This window comes from Fundulus heteroclitus, unplaced genomic scaffold, assembly GCF_011125445.2.
Source record: "Fundulus heteroclitus isolate FHET01 unplaced genomic scaffold, MU-UCD_Fhet_4.1 scaffold_39, whole genome shotgun sequence".
In the NCBI taxonomy this organism is placed as follows: Eukaryota; Metazoa; Chordata; class Actinopteri; order Cyprinodontiformes; family Fundulidae; genus Fundulus; species Fundulus heteroclitus.
The window spans coordinates 2,812,227-2,838,261 of record NW_023396803.1 but is presented as its reverse complement, the minus strand read 5'-3'; the positions used below and the strand labels follow the sequence as shown (position 1 = coordinate 2,838,261).

General features: G+C 42.8%; 2 protein-coding genes across 4 annotated transcripts in view; one reads left to right on the top strand and one right to left on the bottom strand.

Moving 5' to 3' along the window:
* Positions 1 to 813: 813 nt before the first annotated feature.
* On the top strand, positions 814 to 9,517 carry ska1 (spindle and kinetochore associated complex subunit 1). Of its 3 annotated transcripts, none has more exons than XM_012858040.3 (7): positions 814 to 955; positions 2,384 to 2,477; positions 2,562 to 2,677; positions 3,953 to 4,047; positions 8,074 to 8,211; positions 8,737 to 8,906; positions 9,150 to 9,517. In XM_012858040.3, the coding sequence occupies exons 1-7, from the start codon at positions 935 to 937 to the stop codon at positions 9,296 to 9,298; spliced, it is 783 nt and encodes a 260-aa protein (XP_012713494.3). In that variant the 5' UTR covers positions 814 to 934; the 3' UTR covers positions 9,299 to 9,517. The 3 variants fall into 3 exon arrangements, with proteins under 3 accessions (XP_012713494.3, XP_021169536.2, XP_035986773.1); XM_021313861.2 differs by having other exon boundaries at positions 816 to 955; positions 2,392 to 2,477; XM_036130880.1 differs by lacking the exon at positions 814 to 955 and having other exon boundaries at positions 966 to 2,477.
* Positions 9,518 to 12,157: 2,640 nt separating this feature from the next.
* The window catches only part of LOC105922159 (zinc finger protein 609), a 79,297-nt gene continuing 65,419 nt past the window's right edge, over positions 12,158 to 26,035 (bottom strand). Inside the window, exons 8-10 of the mRNA XM_036130883.1 lie at positions 19,879 to 20,217; positions 17,450 to 17,528; positions 12,158 to 12,860 (exon numbers count right to left, since the gene is read on the bottom strand). Coding sequence (XP_035986776.1) covers positions 17,455 to 17,528; positions 19,879 to 20,217 — 413 coding nt within the window. The 3' untranslated portion in view covers positions 12,158 to 12,860; positions 17,450 to 17,454. The remainder of the gene's footprint in view (positions 12,861 to 17,449; positions 17,529 to 19,878; positions 20,218 to 26,035) is intronic.

Sequence of the window (26,035 nt, the reverse complement as noted above, 5' to 3'; positions counted from 1 at the left end):
ATTGTATTTTGCTACCTGAATGCACACACCTTCATTGATAGCATGTTCAACCCTGACCTTCCCCAAACAACTTCACCTTGGACATGAAAGCACATGTTCTTTCCTCTGCTCATGGTTTTCTATCTTCTTTCAAAATTATTCAGATCTGAAAACTCATCTTTGACCAAACAACACATCCCTGAGATGGCTTCATCAAAAGACATGGCCAACAATACATTTCATTTGTAAAGTTAACCTTATTGTACCAGGAGAGTTGCAACAGATGGAAAATGGCCAAAAAAAAAGGTGGGAGGAAGAAAAAATAGGAAGATGGTTTCATACAATTCAGAAGATCGTAGGAGAAAGAAGAAATGGAAGATGAAATAGAAAGGAGGAGAGGGTGATAACAAGGTTAAGATTTGGGCATACAGGACTTAATTGTACACTTTTTAAAATTCAAAAGCATATTACTGGCAAATGTGATCACTGAATATGAAACAATAGAACATGTTATATTAGAATGTCATAAATATAAAAGAGAGAGAAGATATATGAGGAGAGAGTTTGAATGTATTAGGGAAAAGGTTGATTTATTAGATATTTTGAGGAAGAATTTGGGGAGTAAAGATATGCAAATAGTTATTCAATATTTAAAGAGAACTAAATTATTTCATAAAATTTGATTACAGAAGGTGTGTTTATGAATGTCTGTATGATATAGATGGGTAGAATACAAATATATTTATATAAATAGACCATCACGAACCACACTCCATACCAGTAAGTGGCGGTAATGTTGCTAAAAGTTTGTTGCCAACCGCCAATAACTCCAAGAAGAAGAAGAACTCCACGAAGAAGAATCGTAATAACCCGCATGCGCTAACCTGTGACGTACCAACTGAATTATATTTCAAATAAGCCGGGAAAGTGATTTCTGTTTAAAGAAAAGGAGTGTATGGGTCTGACGACGGTCAGTGTAAGTAACATTAGCTTCCTAGGATATGTTTATGAACATAATAATAAATACGTAGGTCTTTAAACGTTAGCGTACTATTCCAATACATTTACTTATTTAAGGTTCCGGTTAGAGCAGAAAAATACACATCTTTCTCGTTTAAAGGTCGAGTAACATTTTTGCTTTTCAATTAGCTGCTGTTTGAATGAAAGTCGTGTAAAGGAGAGGCTGCTGTTTCCAAACATTAGGAGGCTGTATCACTGCCTGTTGTTATTCATCTAAGAGTGAATAAAGGTCAAATATAGTCTCAACGGATGTGAAGGTCTTAGATTTACTCTAAGACCGTTCAGCTGTTTATTTTGGTTAACTTAGATTATTCCAGCTAATTAGGTCCCAAACCTCAGTTTTACGGAAAATGTCAATGTTACATCTGACGATTAAAAGTGAATTTGTCTTACACAAATGTCAGTTAGCGGACAGTATGGGCATGCACTGTACAGTAGGCTCCATGCATTGAGTGCTTTGTTCTGGCTGCCTGCAGGTAGGCCTCCTTAGCTCAGGTAGGTGTTACACAGCTGACACACTGCTAGGAAGTTCAGATACCATTTACTAAAAGAAAATGCCTGTTATTATGCTGGAACCCACACAAATAGAACTATCAAATCCATATTTTGTATTCTGAATAATGTATGAAATATTTCTAATAATATGTCCGTCCTACTATCTGATTGATTATATTTTAAACTTATTAATACAGAGCTTGAATCTGAGCAAATTACTGTTTTTAATGGTTTTAAGTCTTCTACAAATTGTAAAGCTAATAATATTGCCAACATTTCTCCTTTGTATACTGATAATCCGTCTGTAATTCGTTTTCCTATTTTTATATTGAATTCTGGTACTACAAATGCTATTCTTATTTTTCCAGTTATTTTTGATGCATCTGTATAAATATGAATATATTGATAATTGTTTAAATGTAACTGTACTGAATAACTATCCACAATGTAAGATTTATCTTGTGTCTTTTCCATTATTGACATATCTACTGTTGCTTCTGGTAGAACCCATGGTGGTATAATTGATATTGGTGTTGTTTGAGTAATTTCTAAATCATCTAAGTCATTTTAAATTATTTTATTTTATTTTCAGTTGTCCATCCAAAACGCCTTATTTATTTCTTTTCTTTTTCCTATCATGGATTTAAAATTTTTCTTAGTGGAGTTTATCTGGCAGTTGGCAAAAATGAAAGATGGGCATTACCGCCACTTACCGGCATGGAGTGTGTGGTACAAAATGATTATCTGAAAGAAGAAAGAAATATAACTCAATAGATATAACATTTTTGTCTTCTTTGCTGGTATTTTGTCCATGTATAACTGAACGTACATATTTACTTGTTCTTGATCTATAACTTTACTTTCTCGGTGAGTAACTTTACCATGTCAGTATTGTAGGACAATGGGTGACCTGGAAGAAATCAGCCAGCAGTTTCAGAATAAACTGTCATCCATACAACTCATGCTGGACCTGTCAGCCACTGGTATGACGGTGTGACTTGGTTGGCATATGTGACCAACTGATTCACTGTATAACACTCACTGGGCTCTTTCTTTTCTGCGTCTAGACTTTCCTAAGCAGAAGATAAAGAAGCTGGGAGAAGAAATATTGGAACTTCAGATTATTTTGGAGGAGTTTGACAAATGTGTCGATCATCAAAAAGTTCAACTACAGCAGCTGAAGGTAAAATTTCTGCTACAGCTGTTGAGATAAGAGCAGTGCTTAAAGGCATACTAAGCAACATTTTTCAGTTAATTAATGTGTTCCATACCGTTTTGGATGATTAAATGAGTCATTTCAGGTCGAACAAAGGTTTTCTCGGCCGCCCTGGGGGTCTGTGGGGGAAATACCGCACTTGCAATTGCAGGAGCTCACGGCCCGCACAGCAACAACAAAGAACCGCGTGTTAACGTCAAATAAACATGCAAGCATATCGAGTTTTATTATTATTATTATTTATTTTATTTTTTTTAAGTTGGCGAGACGCTACCGCGGCGAGGCGGCGGCGGCTGCTGCGGCTTGGCGATGCGGTGGCGGTAGCTCTCGCCAACATAAAAAAAAAAAAAAAAAAAAATAATAATAATAAAACTGGCGAGGCGGCCGCGGCGGGAAGCTTGATGTTCATACCTTCTCTGTGTTAGTCATTGTTTGTACTGCCGTTTTTTCCACTTTTCGTTGCATTCGCCTGTCTGCTAAGCTCAAAACAACCGCACCTGGCTTGATGGAGAAACCAGAACAGCTGAGCATCTTTACGACAGTGCACTTTTACTTTCGCCCTCTGGGGGGAGCCTCGCTGGAAAATCAACCCCGGTTGCATAGTATACCTTTAACATCCAGAAATCACAGGAAAATCACAAAAATATGCATTTAAAAAAATATAATCCTGTCTCGGTTTTGTTAACTTGGCTAGCCAGATTGATCAGTTGTAGCACTCTACGTTCTGCATATTATCAATCCGGTCCTGCTCCCATCAAATCCGTCTGGGGAAAGTAGAGACAATGAGCAGAACTCTCCAAGTTGATTGGGAAGCAACAACAAGTGCCCGCCTACCAAAGGTTGGTTTTAGCCAATCACAGTATCAAAGGAAAATGTTGTAAGCAGCAGACGCCATGAGAAACCACAACAAGCTAAGTTAGTCAAGACACTTCTTGCTGTTCTTCTTTCAAAGAAGAAATTGTGGATTGTTAGAAAACAGCTGTGATTGCAGCAGCTGCGTGTGCGTCCTCCTGCGCTGCCATGTTTGTGTTGGGTCGGCTATTTGCTTTCATCACAGCTGGTATGTTCCACCTTAAACCATTATACTGCAACCTTTTTGGCCCGACCCAAAAACGGTTGAGATGGGAGCGGGACAAGATAGGTTCCTATTTGTTTGTGAATGTACAAATATTGCGAGAATTCAGCTTGCATGCAAGGGTAATGTTTTGTTGTATTTATACAGATGGTTTTTATGTCTTTCAGGAACTTGAGAAGTTAATTCAAAATGATCTGGAGGGTGTTCAGCACATGAAGGACAATATTCCTGCACACATTCCTAAGAAGACAAGTCCAGTCAAGTAAGAAAATGAGATTCTTTATTTGTTTCTACAAAGAACCGTAAATATATTGTGTATTATTTTAGGTATTTTTGGTCTTGGAGAGAGAGAGAGAGAATTATTTAGTTTTGTGACAATAATGAAAACATCTGTTGTATCTTCAAATAAATAAAAAAATATTTTGGAAACCAATAAAGTGGCCTAAATTATTTACAGTTAATATACATCACAGCCCAGTAATAAAAAAGGACACTGCTTAGTCCTGCTGTACCAGGATGATGGGGGACACAGATTTGGATTATATCATCTTGAGCTCTTTCAATAGAAACCCTTCTATTTTATCCAATTATGAAATGATGACCAAAATATACTGCATTCTGCACTTACTGCTGCGCCCGTTTCTAACAGTAAGTGATGCTCTGCAAGAAATTGAATGGTAGGAAAGAGGTTTAGCTGGAAGTACTTTTTATACACAAACAGAACTACTCGGGTTAAAATATTTACCCAAAATATTACAAACATACAAATGAGATTTCTACCGTTTGGAGATGTGCCTTATTTCTGCAGTTACTTAAAGGGACGATCAAGCAAACCTAAACGGTTGAAAGCCAATATCAAAATGATCTGTTGTTGCTAAAAATCTTTGAGTCTCATGTAACCTGGTAATTTAAAGAGTATCTCTGGGGCCTCTGGCCCCCAGGGCCCATGGCCAGGACCACTTCAGCGGGGCTAGCTGCCGGCGGAGCCCACGGGCTCGTCCCCGCGGCTCTTGGGGTATCCTGTGTCGGCCCCTCCTGGGCGCCCTGCTTTAGGGGCCCCTTTGCGAGTCCGGGGTTACGGGTCCCCTGACTCCTGCCTCTGTGGAAGGCGGGCCTTTGGTTCTCCACAACCACTATCGAGCTATTTCCTTCTGGATAATTTTCACCTAAACTAGTGCACTCTCACAAACTCCCACAGGTGCTGGGTTCCAGGTATTAAATGTTCACTTATATACAGTAAGCCTATAATTTATTTCAGTTCTTTCACTTTCTTTTTTAAGGTATCACATTACACATGTCAGCTTAAATAATAATACATATGATTTAGCAATGGTATCAAGGTATTACACGATTGTATCTGTTGCTTTATGTCTGTTGGTTGTGCTGTTCTTTTTGCATCTCTCTTTCCAGGTGACGGAGCAGACAGAGGACGTTTTATCATTCTCTTCCTTTTATCTCTTTCTTTCACCTCTTCAGTTTTTTTTTCTCTTCTTGTTCTTCCCTTACTCTCCCATTGTAGTGTCCATATAATTTGAAATTCTCCCTGCAGGAATCACAATAAAGCTATTTACATGCATAAATCAAGCGGAGCATTATGGCGAAAGCTGTTTGCTCCACTTGTGAAAGTAAAATCTGTTGAGCTCTATTTGGCATTGAGACATCAATTCCTATTGCCACATTGCTAGACAGGACACTGGGGGGAAAAAAAGAGAGAGTATCTCTTTAGCCATGATTCTATGGTTAGGCCCAGAAATATTTGGACAGTGGCACAAGTTTAGTTATTTTAGCTGTTTATGAAAACATATTCAGGATACAATTATATAATCAACATGGACTTAAAGTGCAGACTCTCAGCTGTAATTTGAGAGGATTCACATCCAAATTGGAGCATGTGTTTAGGAATTATAGTTCTTTAGTACGTAACTGCCTCCTTTTTCAAGAGACCAAAAGTAATTGGACAATTGACTCAGAAGACTACAAAATAAATAACCAGGCTGCATGGGCTCTTCCCTCGTTAACACTGACTAGCCCTGCCTGCAGTTGATTCCAGGTGTGGCATTTGCATTTGGAAGCTGTTGCTGTGAACACACATGCGGTCAAAGGAACTCGCCATGGAGATGAAACAGACCACCCTGAGGCTGAAAAAAAGTAGGAGTGTCCATATCAACAGTTTGGTATGTTCTGAGAAAAAAAGAGTGCACTGGTCAGCTTGTAGAGTCAAAGAGGCCTGGACGTCTACAGAGGACAACAGTGGTGGATGATTGCAGAATCTTTTCCATGGTGAAGAAAAACCGTCACAACATCCACTCAAGTGAAGAACACTCTCCACGAAGTAGGTGTATCAGTATCTAAGTCTACCATAAAAAGAAGACTTCATGAGAATATATGACGGATTCACCTCAAGGTGCAAACCATAAATCAGCCTCAAAAATAGAAAGGCCAGAATTGACTTTGGCATAAAGTTCTGGAAGAGCATTCATTGGACAGATGAGACTAAGATCAATCTGTACCAGAATGATGGGAAGAAGAAAGTTTGAAGAATTGGAACAGCTCATAATCCAAAACACGCCACATCTTCTGTAAAACATGGTGGAGGCAGTGTGATGGGATGGGGGCATGCAGGGCTTCCAGTGGCACTGGGTCACTTGTGTTTATTGATGATGTGTCAACACAGATGCAGCTGGATGAATTCTGAAGTGTATAGAGAAATATTTTCTGCTCAGATTCAGTCAAATGCAGCAGAGTTGATTGGACGGCGCTACACAGTACATATGGACAATGATCCAAAACATACAGCAAAAGCAACCCAGGAGTCTTTTAAAGCAAAGAAGTGGAATATTCTGCAATGGCCAAGTCAATCACCAGATCTCAACCCAATCAAGCAATTATTTCATTTGCTTAAGACAAGACTTAAGGCAGAAAGAGCCACAAACAAGCACCAACTGAAGACAGCTGCAGTAAAGGCCTGGCAAAGCATCACTAAGGAGGAAACCCAGCGTTTGCTCATGTTCATGGCTTCTAGACTTCAGGCAGTCAAAGGATTCTCAACAAAATATTCAAAAGTAACATTTTACTTAGGGTTATGTTTATTTGTCCAATTACTTTTGGGTCCCTGAAATGAGAAGCGTTTGTATAAAAACACAATTCCTACATTTTTAATCGTATATTTTTGTTCAACTCCTTGTATTAAACCTTAAAGTCTGCACTTCAATTACATTGTAGTTGTTTCATTTCAAATCAAATGTGGTGGCATGCAGAGCCAAAATCATGAAGATTGTGTCACTGTGCAAATATTTCTGGGCCTAACTGTATATTGCATGTTCAAACTGGCTTTAGAAACTATTCAGCAAAGTTTTGTGCAGTTTTAAATTAGCTCTCAATGGTTAAAAAAAAACATTTGTGTTGTTTTCAACACCAAAACAAATTCTTAAATTTTGTTTCCTTGTATGACATGTCTTCATGGTTTGAAGATTGAGTTAGTGTCTGAATATAAATACCTCAGGGTCTTGATTGATGATTGTCCTTTAACACTCTTAAAAGAACTGAACTGGTAAAAAAACTGAAGCTGAATTAAGTCTTGTCTTTCTTTTCTGGCTAAAAAGACTTATGGCTGCCACTTCTATCTCTTTGAAATCTAATTCATTTAAATTACATCTCTGTAGTCAGAAGATCAAAGGGCGGAAATGTTCTTGATACAGTCAACCACCAAGCCCTGAGATTCATCTGTTAGCCCACCACGCTGGTTTGGCTGGGTAACGTTGAAGGAAATCACAGGAGGAATTTACTACTTAAAACAAAATGATTGTTTATCTAAAGAAATGCAACCTGAAAAGGAATATCTCAACTGAGAAACTAAAGATTAGATTAATCAAGGACCATAAATAACCAAAAATAAGCAAAAGCTGTAACCCAACACAAAATCTAATCAACAAAAAAAACAGGAGAGAAATTACAGGGAGAGCCTCGTTTGCTCTGCACACATGGCAGCTTTTACGCAGTAGCAGCACCACCTGCAGCCGGCCCAGTTCCAAAACCCTGAAAGACAAAAACAAAGACCTAACTAGGCCATAACGCCTCACAAAGCCCAAAACACTCAGAATTGGATGTTGTACAGTCAGGTGGTTTACCAATGTTGGTGATTTTCACATATGTATTAATTTAGTATTTTAGTTTTTAGCTTGGTAGACTGAACAGAAAATGTAGGTTTTCCAAGCATGTAGGACTGTATTATCGAAATGATCTAATGTGGTTAGAAGCTTTCAGTTTTGAAGTTTTTTTTGGTTTGCAGGGAAAACACAGACGGGGGGAACCAGAACACGGCGACAGATGTTCAGCCAGCCCAGGCCGAACATGTTAAAAAGACCAAGAGGGGCTTTGTCAGAGAGATGCACTATATTACCTCACAGGAATATGAGAGCATCCCTCAGTAAGTCTTGTTTTACACATACCAATTCTAGTTGTTGGTAACTCTCAGCTTATTATTCTAGTGTTTTAACAATCGATCTAAACATATTATTTGGAATGTACAGTCATTAAAAAATGTAAAAATAAGACTATTATGTACTTAATGCAAACAGATTAAATGAATATATAACAGCGTGCCCGGTTTTGCCACAGGGTGGCAGTGTTGTACCTGACAAACAGAGCAGAGTTTGTGTGTATGGGTCAGGTAATCAGATGACTGGATCAGAGGATAAGAGGCTGGTAGACTGCTTTGTAGCATAGTGTGCATCTTGAATGTAAACAAAACAAGGTGCATTATGGTGAACAGGTGTGTCGTCATACTGCCACATCAGAACTTGATGGGACTAGTTTATTTCCCAAAGATCCAATTTCTTCTCTACACAGTGATACCCATGTTAAAAATTCCAGTTAATATTAAATCCCTCTCATTTTGCCACTTTCTGCTTCTTCTTTTGGGTAACTGTCTATGTGCATCTGTGTTTTTCAGGTACATGAAAGGACGTGTATCATATGAGCAGCTCAATGCTGTGGTGGAAAGCATTAACACCGCTATAAGAGCCAAGTACAAAATCCTTTCTCAGCCAATGAAGGCTCTTAATATTCACGCACGCAACTTGCAGCAGCGCTTCAAAAACCAGGAAAGCAAAGATACAAAAGGTACACTGCATGCAGACCGTCCCCTAAGTAGCTGATGGAAATGAATGTTTGCACAACTCTCGGATAATTATATGCATCTCGTTTAATGCAGTATACTCTCACCTCAGTGGATTAACTGAGACAGAATAGTTTCCCTGTGTTGTATTCGGGAGAATTCTCCAGAAAACCTAGTTTATGACACCTGAGTACAGTGAAGCTGATTGTCTTTCTCCCTCCACCCACCCCTTTTTATATATCCCACAGGACAGTTTTTTGTAGTGGAGGATGACATCCTTGAATTTACCCAGATGAAGGTGGACAAACGCTTTCAGGGGATCTTGAACATGCTTCGACACTGTCAGCGCCTCCGCGAGATCAGGGGGGGCGGGGTCGTCCGCTATACATTGAATTGAAAGAAGATGGATCCTAACATTCATCACAACAACGCTGTAGGCTTGCACAGTTATGTATATGAGTGTCAGGCTGTACATTTAGACTTTTGTATAAGGTCAGATGACTTATATTGACATAAAACCTGCTCAGATTTGTATTGAATAAAGTGAAGTTGCAGAAATTTTGTCTTCTCTGTGAAATACTTGTAATTGTGTGCAATTAAATTTTACTCTACTGGGGTGAGTCAGTGCAGTTTAGTCTGTTATTTTTGTAACAACCTATGCCATGTGTTGAACTAGGTTTTATGTCTTAACATTTGGCTAGAAATCTCATTTGGTGTAAACTGGGATGATAAAATCATATTTTTAAACCATTAAATTAACCTGATATAGTCCACAAATCGAATCAGTTTAACTATATAGCGCTGTTAAGATATCCACTGGGTCAGTGGAACGAACTGCTTAACCCAGAACTGCCTGCCACACTTAGATAGCACCAGACACAAGGAGATGACTCAAATCTACCAGAGAGCGTCCCGGAGGTGACAGTTTCTCTACTGATGACACAGTCTGGATGTGTACGGCCCTCTATGGGTGTCAACCTAAACTCCTTTATAATGTTTGTGGGATGAGCAATCGGGGCTTCTTGCTGATCAAGAGCCCATCAGCGCTGATGAGTCTGTAACCCTTTCTCTGCCTTTAGTAGATAAAATAACTTGAAGTATACTTTTCTGTTTCATGCATCTTGCATCCAAAGTCATATTTAAGTGGGGGTCCTCTGAGGTGTATAAACGAGTTGGGTCCACCGAAGGTGTTTCACCGCCGACAGGGTGCGGTAGTTCTTAACAGCGCCAATTTACAACACGTACTCAAAGCTCTACACAATGAATTCAGTCAAACCATACAGTGGTCAAAACCTTTTCCAGGGAAAGTCAGCAACTGCATGAAGTCATTGACTTGAAGAATCTTTGTCATTATGAAACGTAATATTTTGGTGTTACACTGGCTCAGAATTCACACATAACACACAGATATAGAACAAGACATAATGTTCCAAGTTCAATGCACTGACAACACTTCCTTAGAAACTAAAGTGTGCAAATAGTCCTTAGCATCTGGTGAGATTTAAATGTTCCGCGTCAAAAACAGTCACTTTTTACTGCAATGTAAATTATTGTGCTATTGCATGAATGTATCAGACCAAGTGGTCCTTTTTTCTAAGGAGAGGTTAAAAAGTGCAAATAGCAAAATTTTTAATGTACAGCAGACAAAGTATTCATCATCCCATAATAAAAAATACAAAATTGAGTTTAATCCATTATAAAAACCCTGTGAGGTATTATGGGACAGACGGCTCTACAAGAGTCAGCGGACCATCCACAACTGAGCACCAGTGAGCTCATGCTCAGGAACTTGTAAACTGATTGATTTGCTATGAAGTCCTTGTACCTGAATGTCAGGACAACAGTATTTTCCAGGGAGAGTGTGAAAGAATGGACTTTTAATTTGTTTTATTTCAGTGAAAGACCGTTTTGGATATTCAAAATGTTCTGTTTTAATTTGAAAATAGTTCAATAATTCGACTGAGGGTAAAGCACTATGCATGTAGCGGCAACACTTTGCCACAAGAGGGCATATTGTACATACAGAATATACCTGACTCAGCAAAAGGTGCTGTTGATGCATACTTGACCCGTACACAACTTAGCAACAGGATACATGCCAACCTATTAACAGGCTCTAAAACTTTTCTATCCCTTAGCTGACAGGATGGCAAAGGTTCAGGGGATCAGTCTTTTCAAATTCAACTATTGTGAGCAATTCCTTCCCTTTTTCCATGATGTTGGGTTTTCAGGATACAGTCAGTGGACCGCTACATCCACATCAGAAAGATTAAGGAGTTCTCCACTCCAATCAGATATACCCAATACATTCAAATATTGAAACATTTATTTCATCAATTCAATGCAGAAAGTAAAATAATAATAATTTAAGAAAATTACATCAGACCAGTAATTATTTTCCCTAAAGAAATGGCTTACTGAAAGCATGTCCATGTACTGCACAGTATGTGGAAAACTGTTTACCTGTGGGCATGAAAAACTTGACGAGGATCAAATTGAAATGTAGGTAGCATTCTGAACCAGTCTGTATAACTGGGCTGAATTTATATTTTTACTGTAAAATGCCTTGAGATGACATTTGTTGTGAATAGGAAAATATAAATATCTGAATAGAACAAATGGATTATTTGCACCCATGTTTGGCAGGTGCTTCTTACATGACCGATGCAGTGTTTTTGGAATGACTGCCAATGTTGGCTGTAATCTCAAACTATTTTTTCAACGTTTGGGGAGGATCGTGCAAATAAACAATAAGAATGTACAATAGATTTATTCTGAGAAAAATACTTAATTCAGAAATGCCAATTCATTAAATTAAATCCCATTACCTTTATGTTAAAAAAGTGAAATGTTTTGTTCATTTCAATAAGACCCTTCACTATTTATTCCATTTAGTCTTTTGGTTTCCGTTTTATCACTACGTAACTGGAATTAGTTCAGTTTCTATTAAGCCCAGTGCATTTATGTTAAATGAGTTGTACTTCCAAATAAAAATGACACCACTCGACTGCGTGCAGATCAGCCTCAAAAACTCAAACATGTTTGACTGCCAATGAAATCTGGTCGGTTTCCCTCTCAGACTCCAGTCTTCTCCCCATCCCACACTAGATCTGTGCTAACCCGCCCTGCCGACTGTGTGCCGCTAAGTGCAGACGGATGCAGACTTTCCACGACTGGTAAATCGGGAAGGTGTCGGCAGCTTTAGGCAGTATAAAGTCGTGTAGTGGTGGAATAAATGAAGACGCTGAGCTCCAACAGCTTTTCAACAGCTACAGGTTTAATATCAGATCAACAACAGTAGAAAAACAGAGGCTAACAGAGAAAAGGAAGAGTAAGAAATCCAAATTCATCCAACAGACTCTTTAAAATAATTCCTCTGTACAATATTTACACACACATGCACACACTCACACACTACATTACATTTACACACCATCTCCTCATCCAGCTTCTGGATGTTCTCAGTGAGTCCTTTTTTTCATGAGACATCCAGGTGATCAAGTAATCATGTAAAGTCCAGCGTGGGGAGTCTCAGAGGACTCTGACATGTATGAGGATGAGAATAAAAAGATGAACCAGTGAGACGACAGTGGGCTGGGGATAAACAAATTAAGGCTGTTAATGACATGGACTGGCAGTCTTCCCTTTACTTCGGAAAGTTTGTTGGACCCTGAAGGTCATCAGACGATCCAGTGACCGGTGGAACCCGTTTCCACCTCCCAGTTCCACAGTGCCATCAGTCTGAGAACCAAAGCCTGTGCTGTCGGATCAGTGTGGAGATGGCTGTGCCACCTGGAACCAGCAGAACTGTGTTGGTCTGGTCCAGCAGGGAGTTCGCTGAATGTTCAGGTGTAGATGTTTGTAGACTTCAAACATGAAGTGATGTCACCACAGAGACGTACTTTCATGTGATCCAGTCACATGACTAAGATGGGACGAGGACAGCCAATCAAGAGTACCTGTAGAGAGCCAGCAGATGTACAGGTCAAAGATGGAGGAACTCCCATTGACCATCCTCCACATGAACAGTTACCACAGCTGTTGAACAGTGATTCCTCCATTGTGTACATCCACTTATCTGTGTAAGGTGGCAACGGTACCACCTGGACAGGTCACCACCCAATCACAGCGCACACATGATTAACAACCATGCTAGCAAAAATCTGAACTTTGGGATATTTAGAAAGACCACTTAACCTAACATGCATGTTTTGGACCGTGGGAAGAAGACTGTGGCTAGAGTAACAAGAGAGAACCCACAGGCGCAGGGACGACAAGGGTAAAGGGCCTGGTTGGGCAACAAACCTTCTTTTGGAAAGACATAAACATATAAAGCTGTTTATCACTTTAACTAGCTTGAATGTCACCAGCTGAGTGGAGCTTATATGAACCGTTTACAGTAAAGCTCAAAATTCATCATATCCTTGTCAGATTTAGGTTCAAGGTAATCTATAATGTTACCAACATGTTTCTTTTGACAGGAAGTATTAAAAATCTGAGAACATTCGTGGGACCTAAAGATCATGGCAAGTTTGGAAAACACAAGAGGTCTTCCAAACTCAAACATTAGGCAAGGCACGGTTATTTATAAAGCACTATTCATACACAGGGTAATTCAAAACCCTTTACATGAAGAGCAAAGAGCTCCACCGAGTTAGCTAACAACAGTTTATAGGCTAAAATGATCTAAAATGCTAACGTTACTTAAATTGCTAACACTAGCATACTGACTACCATTACTTAACTCCATCTATTATGGTAAGGCAGGTTTATTTGTACCACATTTCAGTAACAAGACAAGTCAAAGTGCTTTACATGAACAGATGGTAAGAAAACTCGTTACTGAGGAACAATAACAACAGGTCAGGAAAAGTTGAACTACCAGACTTGATCTAATGATGAACTACAACAGTAGTACAACATAATTTCAGAGTTTCAGCACTTTTACAGTCTTTGTTCCAGATAAGTGGAGCATAAAAACTAAATGCTGCTTCTCCATGTCTGGTTCTAGTTCTGGTTATGCTGAATAGACTTGAGCCAGGAGACCCGAATGGTCTGAGCTGGACTGTAATTTATTCACGTAAATGCAATGTATTCTATGGTAGTAATGCAAAGAGCTCTACTGCACCATTACAACTAGATTTATTTAGTGGTCAGTCACTATAAGTATAAATTAATTTCATCTGCATCCAAGTTGGCCATCAATCCTTCTATTAAAGGAGAATCTTAAGCGGTAGAAAAACATTACATACACCGACTTTTAAATAACACCTTTTTCCCCTGTGGCCAAACACCAGAGGGGAAAATTGCAGACAGACATCATAATGCTGCTTGCACTACAATGAGCCAATACATCTGCATCCAACGCTGTGTGCCACTGGACCCTGGATGCTATGCTACATTTATTCACATCTCATTGATGAACCGACATGCACATCATGTTACAGGTTTGTCTTTTAAAAAGAATGCTTCTCAGATGTTCAGACTAATATATCCGTTGTGTCTACTACTTTGAAACATATACCTAAGCTAAGTACTCAGTTGTGAATCAAACTAATTATGAGGTTATCAGTTTGAGTGGCCCTTTAGATTACTTTCCAGGCCCCAGCAATAGGCCAATGCATTATTAAAATGTGCAAAAATATTTTTGTTCTTTTTTTTTTTTTTGGAGATTTTTCGTGGCTCTAGTGGCTCGCTTTTTAACACAGTAGGCTGACAGGAAGAGGGGTAGAGACATGCGGCAAAGGACCCCGTGTCAGAGTGGAACCCCGGTCGACCACGTCGAGGACTAAGGCCTCCGTACATGGGCGGCGCTACCCGCTGCGCCACCAGCACGCCCCTGAAGTTCTTTTTAAAGTATAATAAAGCAGGGCTTTGAACCGGTTCAAGGAACGAAAACGAATACCGGGAACTTTTTGTATTTTACAGGGAACAAAAACGAACGAAACGTTATTATTTTTTATGTTCTGGAACTGGAACACTTATTTAAAAATAATGGTAACCGGTTAATACGGGTTTTATTTCGTTCCTCAAAGTTTTCGTTGCCTAATTAACTAAAAAAAAAGAAAAAGTAATTATTTTCCTGCGCACGTTTAACCTGACTCCGCCAGCTGTATGTCGCTCCCCCTAGCTTCACTCACATACATCTGGGACATCGCCCATAGAAAGTGATTTCTCCAACCAATTTTATTGTCTGGCCAATCAGGACGCAGGGCTGGAGTTTCATAGATGTGACTTAGTGGAGATGCGACCGTGACGTGAGACTGTTTTGATAGCAATGGCGGCTCGTCGAGGAAGCAAGCGTTAACATTGATGCTGCTATTTCTTCCGTGTTGTCCAATCTACCTAATATTGTTTCATTAAAAGAACATCAGAGAACGCCTCTGAAGGCTTTTGTTGGTGGAAACCATGTTTTCGCCCTTCTCCAGACCGGATTAGCGGTTAGCGTGAACCATGTTAGGAGGCCTTAAGTCCTCAACGCGGTCGGCCCGGGATCGACTCCGACCCGCGGCGCTTTGCCGCCTGTCTTCCCCCCTCTTCCTGTCAGCTCACTGTCAATAAAACGCGTGCCACTTAGAGCTGCGTCGCTATCATCAGCATCACGGGTTAGCTTCGGTGTGAGTGGTTGAAATAGCACGTCAATAAAGATGACAGACAAGTGGCTTATCCAATCATATGCAAGAATTTTTGATAAGGCCCAGCTTTCAATAAAGGCAATTCCTATGGAGGTGTCCCAGATGGATGAGTGGAGCTAGATGGAGCGACATCCATATGGCTAGAGTCAGGTTAAAGCTTTTATGCTTAGGTCTATGAAATTGCACTTAAACGTCTGCTACTGCTTTAATCCACAGACAACAATGATTAGTTTTAAAGTACTGAATACAAACTGACCACCTGTTGATGCCTGCTGATGTCGTCATGTACCGTAAAAAATATTACTAATGAAGTAAAACAGCCTGGTAATGTCTTCAACAAGGACTTCAGAGCCTCTTTTAAACCCGCTTTGTTCAACTCTGCCCGCTTTGAGAGCATTTTGATTTGTTTTTCCCCTGACTGGGCTGGCTTTTTCTGGTCCTGCTCAGGAGTAGGGCCGGTGAGAGCAGAGCAGAGCAGTAATGGGACATGAGCAGACTGCTGTTCACTGACTGGCCACTGGTGAGGAGAAGCAAGAAGGTTTTCGCCAACAAAGTAAAAACGAAGAGCGAGGACATCATTATCAAGGACCATCATGAACAAAATAGGTCAAACCTAAATATAATTTACTATTTACCATCCATGAACCACGCCTGAACAAAAAAAAAAAGGACACTTCAGCTTCCATAGGCAGACGAGCACGCTGTATTTAATGACCGAAATCAGATTCTCTCATTTCACACACACTGAAAGCTATTAGGTTTTCTCTCTAAAGAGTATTTGGTTCAAAAAGTTGTTCATGGCTGCTGATCAAAGCACCCTGTGCGGAAGGAAGGAAGGAAGGAAGGAAGGAAGGAAGGAAGGAAGGAAGGAAGGAAGGAAGGAAGGAAGGAAGGAAGGAAGGAAGGAAGGAAGGGCGGAAGGAAGGAAGGAAGGAAGGAAGGAAGGAAGGAAGGAAGGAAGGAAGGAAGGAAGGAGAAAGCAGGAGCTGCGGCTGAAGCAGCCTGCCGGGCTCATCCACCTTTTCTGTGGATGGGTGAGCCGCAGCATATGACAGACGGCTTTAACCTGATCAGTCACTGATGCTGATCTTTCTTCTCTGATGCAGTTCATCCAGACTATTAATATGAAGAGTAAAGTGCAGAAATGAAAAGAGGGCAACAATGCTACATTATAGAAGATAAGTCATTTATTTTTGACATTTAAATTCAAACATGACAATCACATATAGGCACCTAACCTGATTTGATGATAGACAACTAGAGTGTGGTCCCAGGGCCGGCTTTGCAGGCACACATAATTACCTTTTAGCTATTTGCTGACTCAGGGAAATCAACAAACATATGCCTCACTTGATGGCATGTTCTCTTGTATTTCCCTTGACATTTGCCTCAAATCGAAAGGCTGATATAAATCCTAAAACAATCAGAGTACCTCGATTCCTCACTTTCATCGAGGCTTTGTTAAATTCTGTTTACCTACTACAGGGTTTTCGCCAACGCATTTCAGCGTAACGAGAAGTTAGGCTGAAATTAGACCGTTACGGTCAAAACGACACGGAACAGTACGACTTCACTAAATAAAAACTCAACTCAAAGGTTGAGCAAACTGCTGAGTTCCCAGCTCCTTTTATGCATTTTTATTTGTGAAAATCAAGAGTGTAAGAGTTTGGAAAACCTTTTAAAATGTTTTAGGGTTTGTTCTTGTCTGAGAGTTAGGAAACAAATGTTTTTCTGAACTTTTCCAGACACTGAAAATAATATATCATCAGAAATCACATCATTGGCCTTTGTGAGGCAAATGGATTCGTTAGCACACTCCCACAGATAAGTGACGAAAGGTCCTGGCAAAGACACGTCCAGTTTGATGCTGCGTGGATAATATCAGGTTTATTCTGGAGGCAGGCGTGTCTTACCTGTTTTACCTCCGAGGAGGCGGGTACATGGACGGGGCAGACGCTTGCTGACTTGCAACGATGGCTGAAGAGGAGAGGCCTGAAAGAGAAGGCCAGTCATCAGAAACATCAAACACCCAAACTCCAGAGCCAATCATTTAAGATGTTGGAAGATCAAGAAGCTGATTTATTCAACACAGCTGTCTGGAAAAAGCTTCACTCAGCATGAAAATCTAGATTTGGTACTCAGACCCTTTTTTCATGAGCTGAACACTTAGTGTTTCTCTAACTTTCTGTTTGCCTTCTTCAGGAACAGTTTTATGCAGTGCCAGCTGAACAGCTCAGCTCGGAAAGACGGGGGTCTGAGAAGGACGGTCGATCATGCATTTTCTAAAAGAACAAACTCTTTCCGCTGGCAGCGAGTAAGAAATCAGAACCAAATATGATCCAGTCCACTCCAGGCAAATCCATGATCCTCCCATGTGTCAAAAACCCATCTGCTGGTCCTCAGAGATCCAGCATACCTCTAAACACCAACCCGTGTGAGTACGTGTTCCAAATGTGCTGCAGGATGGCCTTGGTTAGCACATGACCCAGGCGAGACCATCCTGAGCCCAGCTTCGTTTCGGCAGCAGGCACCAAGTCTTGCTGCTCCATCTTCCTGCTATCTTCTCCCCTCTTCCCTTGGTGTGTGTGTGTGTGTGTGTGTGTGTCTGGGGGGGGGTTTCGTTAGCAGGGGATTTCCTGTGTTGGCCCCTCTTGGGCACCCTGCTTTTGGGGCCCCTTTGGGGGTCTAGGGTTATGGGTCCCCCGGCGCCTGCCTCGGTGCTTGGGGGAGGCGGATCTTTGGTTCTTCACAACCACTATTGATTACATTTGACTACATTTTTCTTTTGGATAAATTTCACATACACAAGTGTACTCTCACAAACACCTACAGGTGCTTGGATCCAGGTACTCAGTCTTCACGTCTATACAGAAAGCCCATCATTTATTTATTTATTTATTTTTCTCTCAGCTACCACATTATCAGAATCAGATATACTTTAATAATCCCAGAGGGAAATTGTTGCTGTTTCAGTACCATCACCATTACATAAACATCACAAACATTTCAGGGGGAGACGGTTCACTGAGGCCGTGCAGCCAAGGACACTACTGTCCACAAGAAGAAAAAAAAAAAAAGTCAGATTAAATAATACATATAATTCAGCAATGGTATCAGGGTGTTACTTTATTGTATCTGTTATACTATGTCCTTTGGTTGTACTGTTCTTTTTACATCTCTCTTTGCAGGTGATGAAGCAGACTGAAGACGTTTTATCATTCTCTCCCTTTTATCTCTTCTTTCTTTCACCTCTTCTCTTTCTTTTTTTCTCCTCTTGTTCTTCCTTTACTCTCCAACTTTCCCACATTGTAGCGTCCACATAACTTGAAATTCTCCCAGCAGGAATCACAATAAAACTATTTACGTGCATAAATCAAGCGGAGCACTATGGTGAAAGCTGTTTGCTCCACTTGTGAAAGTAAAATCTGTCGAGCTCTATTTGGCATTAAGACATCAATTCTTATTGCCACATTGCCAGACAGGACACAGGGGAAAAAAAATAAATAAAAAATAGAGGTGCTCTCTTCCAGAGCCGTCAGCACCGCCCAGACAAGCTGTCTTCTCACTCAGCCCAACTATTTGGACAGACAAATTTATCACATCTTTAAGCACAGACAGAAGCAAGAATCTAAAACGATTCCTTCATAGCTGCAAGCCTAAAGGTAGTAAATTAAATTCTAATAATTTGGCACAACACTTTCTGTCCTTTCTCACAGCTGTCAAACAGAGAATGGGTCGTGCCAGCAGTGCATCTGCTCCAGGTATGGAACCAGGAACCAGATCCAAAGTGTTGAGTTAAAATGATCCCTTCAGCTCAGGGTGGAAAACAAGTGTCTAAAGAAAGACCTGGCCTGCACTGCAAAAACGCATATAAAAATGAGTAAAATGTTCTTAAAAATATGTGTTTTTGTCCTCGATTTGAGCAGTTAAATAAGATCATCTGCCAGTGGAATGAGCATTTTACCCCTAAAATAAGATAATTAGACATCCTGCACTTGAAATAAGATGATGGAGATGAGTTGTTCCTATTTTAAGTAAAACAAATCTTATTCCATTGGCAGATCATCTTATTTACCTGCTCAAATCAAGGACAAATACATTCATTTTAAGAAAAATGTACTTATTTTTAGGTTGGTTTTTGCAGTGTACCTGTACAAAGCCTGGAATAAGAAGAGAGAAAGAAAAGATCCGGCAAAGAATCGAGTCAAGAACACCTCCGAGCTCGGGCACTATGCTGCAGGGTTTGACCTGAAATGAACACCTGAGGTCAGAACGTCTCCAGCTGACATTTGCACTGTAGGGACACGTTCACACCGACACTGACACAGCATGTGGGTCTCACCTGAGGCGTAGGACAGGTCATACTGTCCTGACAACAGAGGGTATCCCAGGTGATGATGGGATGGCATGACACGCTGTGAAGGAGAAGATCGAGGCCGAGCGCCCTCCCTCTCCCGGTCTCTGTCCCTTTCCCACTCTCGCTCCTGCAGCGTTTTGCTGTCCTGAATGGAAGGCGACTTGCTCTTGTAGTGGCTGGCATGCTGCTGCAGCCGCTCCAGAGCGTTGGCCTCGCTGGGCGGCTTCACAGTTGGACTTGACCTGGAGGTTTTCTCTCCATCCTCCCCTGCTGCCACTTTCCCTCCGTACGATGAAAAAGGGTAACCAGCCGGCATGTATGAAGCTGAGGACAAAGCAGATAAATCGTCGGCACGTTATGACAACTGAGAGTCAACCAGCGTCACACTATGAGGCTACTGCCTCACTTTGTTCAACTCAGAGATACAACAGCTGTTAGCTGTTTGTTACACAGTAAACTCAGAGTGTCAAATTGGCAGTGTCAGAATCTGTTAACCCTATAAGAGTCATTCCAGCAACAGTGAATGTAAAATGCCTCCTTATGTATTGTAGTGTTGGTGAAAATCGGTTTGGTAAGGACCCTTTATAGTGTAATCTGTTAAATGTTTAAAAATTCCCTCTTTCGGAATTATTGTGAAAAATACTGAGAGTATAATAATTATAGACTGGAATTTTCTCTGCGCCATTTTGTAACTGTTTCTCATTGCTGGAAAAACATGGTAAGTGCCTCGATTTAAAATTTTCTTCCAGAATTTCAACCGGAATAAGTCAGAAAACCTTGTTAAAATAACAGTGTTTTAAATAGAACTTATATTTTTATAAATATATGCATTTATTACATTTACAGGAAAAGGATGAGCTAGCTTGAACCTGAACAATTTTAGCCAGTTAGCAATGAAATTTAACAGGGGCTCCTTTTTAGCTAAATGGGGAGTGGCAGCCTAGTGGTTAGAGCAGCGCGCTTGCACTCAGAGAAGGATGCAAGTACCCGTTTCGATCCCCACTGCCGGCACTCTGGGTCCCTGAGCAGGACCCTTAACCCCTGATTGCTCCCCGGGCGCCGCACATGGCAGCCCACTGCTCCCCAAGGGGATGTGATAAATGCAGAGAGCAAATTTCATTCTAATGTATGTTTCAATGTATGTTTCAATGACAATAAAGATGATATTACTATTACTATTACTAAAGGGAATCAGTTATATCTGATATAATACATCTGATGAAACTGTTTTTATGAACGTATTTTTTTAGAAAAATATAATGTCACCGATAATCACATTTAATGACTTTTAATGCCATTTAAGACCTTAAATAAAAAAAATGCTTTTTAATGACCTGCGGAAACCCTGGTGTTAAGGGGAAGATCCAAAATGTTGAGTAGAGATTTAAAAAGATGTGAAAATTTGGAAATAGCAATTAACTTTTTTTTCCCCTTTTCGTCCTTCTTTCTAGGCACACTTGTGGCGTAGCGGGTACCGCGACCCATGTTTGGAAGCCTTTAGTCCTCAACGCGGATGACATGGGTTCGAATCCGACCCGCGGTCCTTTGCTGCATGTCTTTCCCCTTCTTCCGCCCCTTTCCTGTCAGTCTACTGTGAATAAAAAGTGAGCCACTAGAAGCAGCAAAAAAAAAGAAAAAATACTTATTTTTTTCTTTATTTAAATTCTCAAAGTGGAACAAGTATTCAGCAACATGTGGATGCCATAAACTCTACAACACAGCCCTATCATCCTGCTGTTGGGACAAAGAAAAGCACCATCCACGAGTTCTTCATTGTTGCTGACTGCTTACGCTCGTCACTTCCTGTTTGCGGTAAGGCGTATTGTGTCACTTCCTGTTTTCACGGTGTGAACTACGGTCTGTTGCTCCAGACTCTCACTTTTATCTTTAATCTCTTTGCTGTAACATCTGTTTCTAACACATAAGCACCTTTAAAACATTCTCTGTAGCTGCACATCGCGCTTGGGAACTCCTCGTGTTACACACGGTTTACTTTTTTGCCGCGGTAAAAGGGCGCTTGCCTAGCTAAATGTAGTGTTTTTGTAGCTTTGGGCTCCTTTGCTGGCGCGGAGCAACATAGAGTTACTTTATGTAGTGTCATGCTTTGTTTTCTGAACCCGAACACAACCACAACAGAGTAAGTTTTAACAGTTTATTGAAGCTTGTGGATAGTGGAGGAAGGAACCAAGAGTCCGTACTGAGCTGAAGCAGGAGGATGGTGAAGGCAGGAACTGGCTAGCAGGTCAGAACCAAAGCACGAAGGCAGCAGAACCAGGTGCACAGCAGAATGGAGACTTGGAACCAGGCTTGACCGGCAGCACGACTGAATGGAGACTTGGAACCAAGCTGGACCAGCAGCATGACAGAATGGAGACTTGGAACCAGGCTGGACCAGCAGCATGACAGAATGGAGACTTGGAACCAGGCTGGACCAGCAGCATGACAGAATGGAGACTTGGAACCAGGCTGGACCAGCAGCACGACTGAATGGAGACTTGGAACCAGGCTGGACCGGCAGCATGACAGAATAGAGACTTGGAACCAGGCTGGACCGGCAGCACGACTGAATAGAGACTTGGAACCAGGCTGGACCGGCAGCATGACAGAATAGAGACTTGGAACCAGGCTGGACCAGCAGCATGACAGAATGGAGACTTGGAACCAGGCTGGACCGGCAGCATGACAGAATGGAGACTTGGAACCAGGCTGGACCAGCAGCATGACAGAATGGAGACTTGGAACCAGGCTTGACTCACAGCACGACAGAATGGGGACTTGAAACCAGAACTGCAGCAGGCTGGCGGACAATGGAGGAACTTCGGGCTGGACGAGACTGGATGAGGTGAGCAGCAGAAACAGAGGTAAACAGGAAAACAGAACGAAACGACGAGGAATGACAGAATGCAGTGAGCTTAAATAGTGAGGCTGACAGGTGTGGATGATTACTGAACCGGAGACTGGAGCTGTATGGAAGGTGGAAAGTGTCTAGAGTATGTGCATGGTGCAGCAGACAGGCTGCATCATGACAGCACCCCCCTCCCCCGCCCCTTAAGGCCGGCTCCCAGACGGCCAAACGAAAACAGACAACAACAAAAAACGACACAGAGGTTGCGGGACTAGAGGCTACAGGGGTCACGGGACTAGAGGCTACAGGGGTCACAGGACTACAGACTACAGGGGTCGGCCCCAGGATCAGACTAAGGAACTTGGATGGGATCAGGCTAAAAGCTACAGGAGTACCCGGGCTACCGGCTTCGGGAAACGCCTGGCTACGGGCTTCGGGAAACGCCTCCGGGCTACAGGCTACAAGAGGCCCCGGGCTACAGTCTTCAGGAGGCCCCGGGCTACAGTCTTCAGGAGGCCCCGGGCTGCTGGCTTCAGGAAGACCCGGGCTACAGAGTTCATGAGACAGCGGACCCTCCTGGGTCCGCCGCGTCTCTGGCAGGCAGTGGACCCTCCTGGGTCCCCGCGTCTCTGGCAGGCGGTGGACCCTCCTGGGTCCCCGCGTCTCTGGCAGGCGGTGGACTCGCCCGGGTCCCCGCATCAACGGTGAACCTGCTTGGGTCCCCGCATCGATGGTGGGCAGCAGACCCTCCTGGGTCCCCGCATCTTTCACAGGCTGTGGACCCTCCTGGGTCGTATGCCGGGCTGGCGTGCTCTGCACCCACGTCGGACGCCGGGCTGGCGTCGACCAGATCCTCGGCAGCAGGCTCCTCTGATGCAGCCCGTGAAGCAGGATCAGGGCCTTCTGTGGCCGACTGGGAGAGAACTAAATCTTTGACTGCGGGCTGAGCAGGATCTGGTTCTCTGGCTGCAGACTGAGCAGTATCTGGGTCTTCGGCTGCAGACCGAGCAAGGGCTGATTTATCTGATGAAGCCGGCGGCAAAGTGACGGAAACCTCAGCCTCTGATGTTGGTGTGGGCTGATAGGGAAGCAGGTCATCCCTAACCCCGTAAAAAATCCCACAGCTGGGTCTCATGGATCTGAGGAGCTTTGGCCGGAGGAGGCGTGGACCTTCAAGCAGCAGCTGAAGGCTTCACCCGAGGAGTCAGCTGAGTGTCGCGGAGGTGGTGACTGAGATGACGGTGAATAGGATGGCTTCGGCTCTGGCTCACTGGAACAGCTGCGACGCTGCCGGACGGACTCACCAGGGGCGTGGAGGTGACGGCAGCGACGAGCTCGGTGTCTGCGTCGAGAAGAGCTGGGCGGAGAGTGAGTGGCTGCTGCTGGTGATGAGGAAGTGGAAGCAGCATCGGCAGGAGCTACAGCAGCGGCAGGAGTGGGATGAGCTGAGGCTGGATCCGTAGTAGACCTGCAGCGGACTCGACTGAGGGAGTGGAGAAAGCGGCAGAAGTGGAGTAAGCAGCAGCGGCGGAGAACGAGGGTATGGGAGGAGGCGTTCTGCCATACAGTTGAGCAAGGGCAGCCTTGTTGTTCCACTCGAGCTCCTCCATCAGTCCCATCTCTTCAAAAAGAGGAAGGAGCTCGGCTTGACTTGTCCACAGTTTGCGTACCTGAGCAACCACACCTACCCGCCTCCAAGGTGGACTGAGCGATGCGAGGTTCTCCAAAACGCCCCGGGACTGGGCTAAGAGTTCCTCGCTACACTGTTGCCCGAGAGCGGAGCAACATCCCTCTTGCCAGCTCCTGCATGGAGGCTCTGTGTGGGTGTCAGGTTCATGAGGTCGGCTCGTTCTGTCATGCTTTGTTTTCTGAACCCGAACACAACCACAACAGAGTAAGTTTTAACAGTTTATTGAAGCTTGTGGATAGTGGAGGAAAGAACCAAGAGTCCGTACTGAGCTGAAGCAGGAGGATGGTGAAGGCAGGAACTGGCAAGCAGGTCAGAACCAAAGCACAAAGGCAGCAGAACCAGGTGCACAGCAGAATGGAGACTTGGAACCAGGCTTGACCAGCAGCATGACAGAATGGAGACTTGGAACCAGGCTTGACTCACAGCACGACAGAATGGAGACTTGAAACCAGAACTACAGCAGGCTGGCAGAGAATGGAGGAACTTCGGGCTGGACGAGACTGGATGAGGTGAGCAGCAGAAACAGAGGTAAGCAGGAAAACAGAACGAACCGACGAGGAATGACAGAATGCAGTGAGCTTAAATAGTGAGGCTGACAGGTGTGCTGAATGCTGGCTGATTAGTAGCTGACAGGTGTGGATGATTACTGAACTGGAGACTGGAGCTGTATGGAAGGTGGAAAGTGTCTACAGTATGTGCCATGTAGTGGTCCTCCAGAAGCAACCGAGCACCTGGGTAACCAGGCCGGCTGGGTGACGGTTCGTAGGAAGCATAGCTCTAGATTTCAGCCCCCAGTTCATCACCAACCCGTCTGCGTTTCTAACAAATTTTCCCCACTCAGCGACATACCCACTGAGAAGCCGATCCTGGTGATTGGGAGCTCAATAGTCAGAAACGTGGCACTAGAGACACCAGGGACCATAGTTAAACGCCTGCCAGGGGCCAGAATGGGCGACATAGAATCTTACCTGAAACTGCTGGCTAAGGATAAGCGTAAATACAGTAAGATTGTTATTCACGCTGGCGATAATGACACCCGGTCACGCTGATCGGAGGTCACTAAAGTTGGTGTTGCTTCGGTGTGTGAGTTTGCTAAAACAATGTCAGACTCCGTAATTTTCTCTGGTCCCCTGCCTGATCTGACCAGTGACGACATGTTTAGCCGCATGTCATCATTCAACCGCTGGTTGTCTAGGTGGTGTCCTGAAAACGACGTGGGCTACACTGATAACTGGCAAACTTTCTGGAGAAAACCTGGTCTGATCCGGTGAGACGGCATCCATCCCACTTTGGATGGTGCAGCTCTTCTTTCTAGGAATCTGGCCGGATTTTTTTAGTTCTCCTAAATGCTGACAACCCAGGGTCCAAACCAGGAAGCAGAGCCGTAGTTTAACACACCTCTCTGCAGCTTCTGTACTGTGTTGAGGAAAATAAATAACTTAGTGCTGAGGAATGCAGGGGTGTTGACTGTCTGTCCCTGGTGCAGGGTAAGGTAAACATTACATGAGTTTTATGGTAGGGAGTAGGCCAGAACCACCCTCCTCCTGAGCTTAGCGGGAGGAGCACTAAGTTTATGAAAAGGATGTTTTCCCAAAACTTAGATCAGA

Coding starts and splice junctions, on each gene's coding strand:
- ska1 (XM_012858040.3), top strand. CDS start 935: ATGGGTCTGACGACGGTCAGT. Junction 2,478..2,561: donor GCTGGACCTGTCAGCCACTG/GTATGACGGTGT, acceptor TTCTGCGTCTAG/ACTTTCCTAAGCAGAAGATA. Junction 4,048..8,073: donor AAGAAGACAAGTCCAGTCAA/GTAAGAAAATGA, acceptor TTTGGTTTGCAG/GGAAAACACAGACGGGGGGA.